The following is a 6,414-nucleotide window of genomic DNA, read 5'->3' on the forward strand; positions in this document are numbered from 1 at the left end:
TGTGTATTACATGAGTAATGTTTAGAACTAGAGACGGTCTAATCTATTTGACAAAAAAAAAAAACCTTTTAATTACTCTCATAAAGACTAATTACTCTCATAAGGACAAGACTGATTGACTAAAACCACGCGTCACTCTTTTTAAAAGACACATGAGGACATCATAATATGTTTTCCTAACATAGTCAGTACTATAGAATTTCCCTAAATTAAATTCTTACTCTTAATTTTTTTTTTTTTTTACTCTCATTCTTATTCATTTCCTTGTTTACATTGTAAAACGGAAAACAAACTGAAGTGAAAAACATGTCTGAGGACAAGAAATTTTAAAGTATATATAGGTTGAAACAATGGACCTATAATCTTTATCATTAGATCCCAATGTGCATTTTGCACTTTGCACCATTACATTCTTTGTGCATTGTAGAATAATTCTCCAATATTTAATAATCAAAATACACCATAAACTATTATTCAACATCAGTTAAAGTAGTTTACATGCCAAAACAGATATTACAAAAAAAGAGAGAGAGTAAATAGATGTCAATTTTCACAATCCGAATCACTACAACTACTACTACTACTATGGTAGTATTTACACAATAATGAATACAACACTAAACTCACAAAGCTCAAACATGCCAAGAGCCAATAATAACTGTCCAATCTTGCTTCATTGTTCATGTCATCAGAGAACCAACTTGGTATCCCTCTTGAACTTGTGAAGACCTCAACAAGTGTAATCAAAAGTGCACTCACAAAGCTACCAACACCAAACACACTTGTGTAGAGTGCAATCCCCATTGTCCTCATTGTTGTAGGAACCTCACTGTAGAAGAACTCTTGCATTCCAACCACAGTGAAAATGTCTGAGATCCCAAGAAGAATATACTGTGGAAGCAACCAGAATATGCTTAATGGTACTGTTGTTTCCTCTTCTCTTGACCCGGATGATGAGATTCTCATCCGTTGGCCGATTTCTAGCCGTTTCATTTCGACTAGCGCCGCTAGAACCATTGCTATGATGGAGAGAACCATACCGATTCCCATCCTTTGCATCACGTTTATGCCTTTGTTCTGGCGCGTGATGATCTGGGTGATCGGTATGAAGATTCGGTCGTAGAGTGGCATCAAGAGGATTATGGAGAGTGTTATTGCACTTTGGAGTGTTGCTGGTGGGATCTTGAAATTTGGTCCAATGTTTCTCTTCATTGTCATGCCTTGCTTTGTGAAGAATGTTGCTGGTTGTTGGAAGATCACAGCAAACATTAGAAGCATTGTCCAAATTGGTAAGAGCCTAAGAACAACCTTGCCATGTGATAGTAGCTGCTTCCTAGTTTTAGAATCTTTTTTCAGATTCTTGAGGCTTTCCATGCTTTCTTCACAAAGGGGTTTCTCTTGAAGCCTGAAACATGTAAATACAATGTTCTCATGTAAGTACTAACATTAACACGAGTATCATAATGATAATTTTCCCTTCTTTTAGTTGATTTATGAAATGAATAGTGTCTTTTGTCAGAATATGATGTTTCATAGTAATATTGGTATTTCATTCGTTTCATTTGTTTAATTTGTACATGAAAAATGGATATCATTATCTCCCAACTCAATCTAATGGTGTAAAAGAAAAAAATTATGAGAAAATTTTGGGAACTAACATTGCAGCCAACATTCAGCACAAGAAAAAAAAAACTAAAATTCTAAAAAATGAGAACATCTGAAACTCAATTAAAGAAACATCTGAAATTAAACTCATCAAAAACTCATTTTTAGCAACTTGTTATAGTGTTGACTATATTATTGGCTACTATATAATTGGTTCCCTAGCATTACTCATTTTTAAATAAAGAAAAAGAAAGTGGAGATTACTGCAAAATCCTAGAGTGATAAATTAAAGTGGGTATTCTTATGGTGCATAAGGAGTTGGATGTTCAAAAAACATTTCTCTTACTTGTAATATACTCTCTCTAATTTCTTTTATCTTAGAATATAAGAATGTGCCAAAGCATGACAATAGAGTAAAATTAACATTAATCATGCTAATAAAACTTAATTATGTGAAAGTGGAACTTACTCCAGTTCTAAAACCTCAGACTTTTCATTGGGTAAGGTAATTCCACAATGGAAGCATTTTAATGCAGATTCTTTCATAGCTTGAAACATGTCCCTAAATGGCTTCTTAGCTTGATGTTCATCATCACAATCATCATGTTTATATGTATATATAGGGTTTCCACATGAGAAAATCAAAATGGACATAGCCATTGAAATTGCAGGGATTGCGAACCCGATCACCCAACCAAATGTATCTTGAATGTAGGACATAACTGTCACACCCATTAGGCTTCCACTACAAACACCAAAATACCACCATTGGAAGAACAATGTTTTCTTCTTGGAACTTTTGTCATCTTTGCTACTAGGCAATTCTTCATCTTCGTCCAGTTGGTCCGCTCCGAAGGCTTGCAGCGACGGGTTGTACCCGCCTTGGCCTAATGAAATCAAATAGAGAGACAGAGAGAGAAAGGAAGAAGACATTGTTCTGTTTCTGTGGTGCCATGACCTTGCTAGTGCTGTTGATGTCAATGCTGTAAGTCCCTAATAAGAGAACACAAATTTAGTTGTTGATTCATGATTAAGCAAATATTGAATTCCACTTTGCAACTTGATGTAAAAACTCTATGTTTGACATCTATATCTATATAGTTCAAAACTTTATATCTTTGTAGTTCAATTCTCACTGGGTTATGAACAAAATAAGTTACAACCATACTAAGTGTATCCCAAAAGTTAACTACCAAATCGGCCATTCGTATAGAATTTTTTAATAAGATAATAGTAAAGGAAAAGACACTAGTACATATTTAGCAACATAAAAAACTCTAATACTTTCTATTTCCGAGGACATGCATGTTACTTCAGATTCCAAAACAATCTATGTCAACGAAATGCGCCGTTATATACTGGTTCAAACTAAGTAATTAAAGCAGCCACAAAGTGCTACCTCAAGATAGGGAAATGTACATGTGCTTATTAATGTGAAAGTTCTTTCACCAAAACAAGAAGGGTGTGGTTCAACAGACAAAATCATAAGCATAAGAAGAATGTAATAAATTAAAGTATAGTCTTATTGTTGTTTTTGGTGAATCATGTTGTATAAGACATGATTGTGTTATATTGTAAAGACATGAGAACCATGTTGCAATAACTTTAGAATTCTTAACTTTAGGTCATTTTAATGATGGATCTTTTTTTCAATAATGATCACCTTTTAGATTGTGGTGCTTGAGTGCTACATTGAATAATTAAAGAGGAAAAAAGATATACCTTTTCTTTTTCTCTCTCCCTAATCTAAAGTTAATCTTTTCAATCCTATCATGTTATCATGTTGTTTTACTGCTTCAACAGGACAAGACAATAACTTCAGTTCTATAACACATGCTTATGTTTTTATTTTATTTATTTATTTATTTTGTGGTTACATACATAAGAATATGAAATCCCAGACATATTAGTGATGGAAAATAATAACAAGTATATTTAAGTAGCTTCATATAACCGAAAATTAGCAGATTTATAATTATATTACATAGCCAATATAATAATAATAAACACAACAACATTAACAGCTAGCTTACATAGGTAATCTATGCCTGGAAAATTTAATATAAGTATTGAAAAATGAGGGGCTATGGAAAATTCGTTTCCTGCTTAGATTACAAGTAAAACTTTTCATGTTATTCAGGATTATTAAAGTGTCAGTGTTCTTCTTTGCCAAAAAAATTTATGTTGAAACTCTGGTTGATTTTATATCTGACTTTGAAAGGTAGCAAAACATGATACACTTTCTCATACCATCTGAAATTTTTATAGAGATCATTATTTCATGTATGCCCAAATAGGAAGATTATTTATGACTCAGACTCTAACAAACCTACAACACAATCCATAATAGAACTTATAAGAATAATATATTATTACAAATATGGCTGCTATATTATATTAGTATGTCATATCTAAACTCCAAAAAATTGTCCTATGATAAGAATATGCTGCTTGACTCATATTTTATCTATCATTAAATGGGACATAGATTTCACTTAAATTTGATTCACATCTCATTTAATAATAAACAAAGTAGAGTTCTACCATAATTAAAGGTTTATTCATATATAAAGGTAGTTGATATTGAAGTTGTGGAGGGTGACTCACCATAAGATAGAGGAAAGAAGAGGCCATAATTGTGGAATATTTGTGCCAATAAGCATCAGCAATGGGTGCCACCAACAAGGGCATTATGGAAGTGAAGCCACACCAACTATTAACCATTTTCGCAGCAGATGAGTTCCTTAGCTTCACTACATCAGTTAGGTATGTAACCAAATTTGATGCCACCCCTTTATATGCAAACCTCTCTATGCCTGCAATTGCTGCAATACCCAACACCAATTAATCATTAAAACAAAGATGCTTCATAAATAACAATGACAACTATATATTCTAATAGTAATATGTTTTTTAATAAGTGAACATTTCTGTGAAAAATTAGAAAGGAAGAATTTCAAGAGTAAAAAGGAATCCTTTTTCCATTCCTCCAAAATCAAAATTCCAGACACTTCTTTAGAGAAATAGTATCGTTAAGATGCTTTTAAAAATTATAAAAAAACAATAATAAACAAAACATTCATTCAAGCTTCACTAATAACAAACACCACTGTTCTCAATCTATAAAATAAGTTAACAATCATTTCCAATAAATAGTTAGAAAATGAGAAACTAGAGAGATATTTATAATAATTAAATAATTAAATGTACATACCTATGAGGAGAATACATGACTTGTTGAGCCTCCTTTGTCTTTGTCCACCAGCCATAATGACCCAAAAAAAAAAAAAATCCACCAAATAATGCAACAAATTGAAAATGAAGCTAGCAACCCTGCAATCCAAATTCCAAGATTTTTCTAAACGAGGCACAGCTTAGAGGGCAACAAGAACAAGAACACAAGCCGAAGCGATGATGATGGATTCTGATGCTTGTTCATCATTTCATTTTTGGTTTGGTTTTGGCTTTTTCAGTAACTGAAAAAGTAGGCACAAATAATTATCGTGGATTCCCCGTACACCTTACAAAATGCCACCCCTTGCATGAATTTGGCTCATCAACATTAATTGAATGACTTTGGAGATTTGAATTATATATAGAGATTGTAGAGAAAAGATTGATATATACGGTGTATATATATAACATTATAACTTTAAGCACCTTAATGGACACTAGACCTTTCACTTTGTAAGATCATGCTTATTTGTGCCGAGATAAGTTCATATGTAAGACCGCACTTTCAGTTTCAGAGTTGGTGTCTTGTGAGTTGTGATGGCGTTACCAAGCTACCAAGCACAGCCATGTAATCATTCATGTGAATGTACAATTTATTAATAATAGTAATTAGTAATGTTCTCCTTCTTTACTCGAATTAATATATTTTTGTTTAAATCGAACATTTAATTTAGTCTCTAATCATTATCATTATGTCTTTAAAGACCATGTAAGTTTCATAATAAACGTGACTAACACATGGAATCAAATCAAATATATGTGCCCTGTCTAGAAATTAGTATTTATCTTACGGTCGATAAAGTTATCCTAGAATTAGTCAAAGATAACCACACCAAAACCAAAATTAGATTATGATAAAAATAGTTGCGGTATTAAATACGATAACTGTTACTACATCTAATTAGAAAAAGAATTCCTTGTTAAGAGGAGCACCCTCCTCTCTTATGTTCTGGCAGGATACACATCATTTGACACGTGACATGCAGCATGCGTAACACGTCTAGTTCCACTTCCCTATTGTTCCACGTATATTGAAGAATATTCCAAATTTTTTATTATTTTATATGTTTTTAGGTTATAATAGCCACGAACCGAATTGTGTTTATATGACGAGGCTATAGCACTAATGACTGGATAACTCCCCATAAGAAGTTAAAAGAACACTGTTGTATAATAATTATTCAAACTTTTCGCAGTGATCAAGGGTTATAAATTTATAATTACACAAAATAAAATAATATATACTTATTTATAAAAAAGTTTATTATACAATATTTCCTAAATATATAATATACTAGACGAAATTAATATTGCAGCTATAGTATGTGTATCTCAAAGATTTAAACACCCAAGTCCTTAGCACCTTCTCTCTGCTTTTCATCATCCATCATTTTTCATTAACTTTTCACTCTCTTTTTTTCTTTATTTTGTTTTTCTTCCAGTTTCGTTTTTAGCTCTATAAGTGATGTCTAATTATTAAATAAAGGTGAGAAGATTTTTTTTTGAAATAAATTAAAAATATTATTATTTCTAAAAACGAATTATTTGAACTTTAAATATCAGAATACGTTCTTT

The 6,414-nt window shown here is 31.9% G+C and overlaps 1 protein-coding gene across 1 annotated transcript; it reads right to left on the reverse strand.

Moving 5' to 3' along the window:
• Positions 1 to 442: 442 nt before the first annotated feature.
• On the reverse strand, positions 443 to 5,290 carry LOC107491391 (protein NRT1/ PTR FAMILY 5.8). The gene is made up of 4 exons (XM_016112244.3): positions 4,820 to 5,290; positions 4,213 to 4,430; positions 2,075 to 2,598; positions 443 to 1,405 (listed from the first exon to the last, which is right to left on the reverse strand). Exons 1-4 carry the CDS (start codon positions 4,872 to 4,874, stop codon positions 544 to 546), a joined length of 1,659 nt encoding a protein of 552 aa, XP_015967730.1. The 5' UTR covers positions 4,875 to 5,290; the 3' UTR covers positions 443 to 543.
• Positions 5,291 to 6,414: the final 1,124 nt, after the last annotated feature.

Source organism: Arachis duranensis, chromosome 5 (genome assembly GCF_000817695.3).
Source record: "Arachis duranensis cultivar V14167 chromosome 5, aradu.V14167.gnm2.J7QH, whole genome shotgun sequence".
In the NCBI taxonomy this organism is placed as follows: domain Eukaryota; kingdom Viridiplantae; phylum Streptophyta; class Magnoliopsida; order Fabales; family Fabaceae; genus Arachis; species Arachis duranensis.

Coding starts and splice junctions, on each gene's coding strand:
- LOC107491391 (XM_016112244.3), bottom strand. CDS start 4,874: ATGGCTGGTGGACAAAGACAAAGGAGGCTCAACAAGTCATGTATTCTC. Junction 4,431..4,819: donor GTCATGTATTCTCCTCATAG/GTATGTACATTT, acceptor TGGGTATTGCAG/CAATTGCAGGCATAGAGAGG. Junction 1,406..2,074: donor TCTGAGGTTTTAGAACTGGA/GTAAGTTCCACT, acceptor TACATGTTTCAG/GCTTCAAGAGAAACCCCTTT.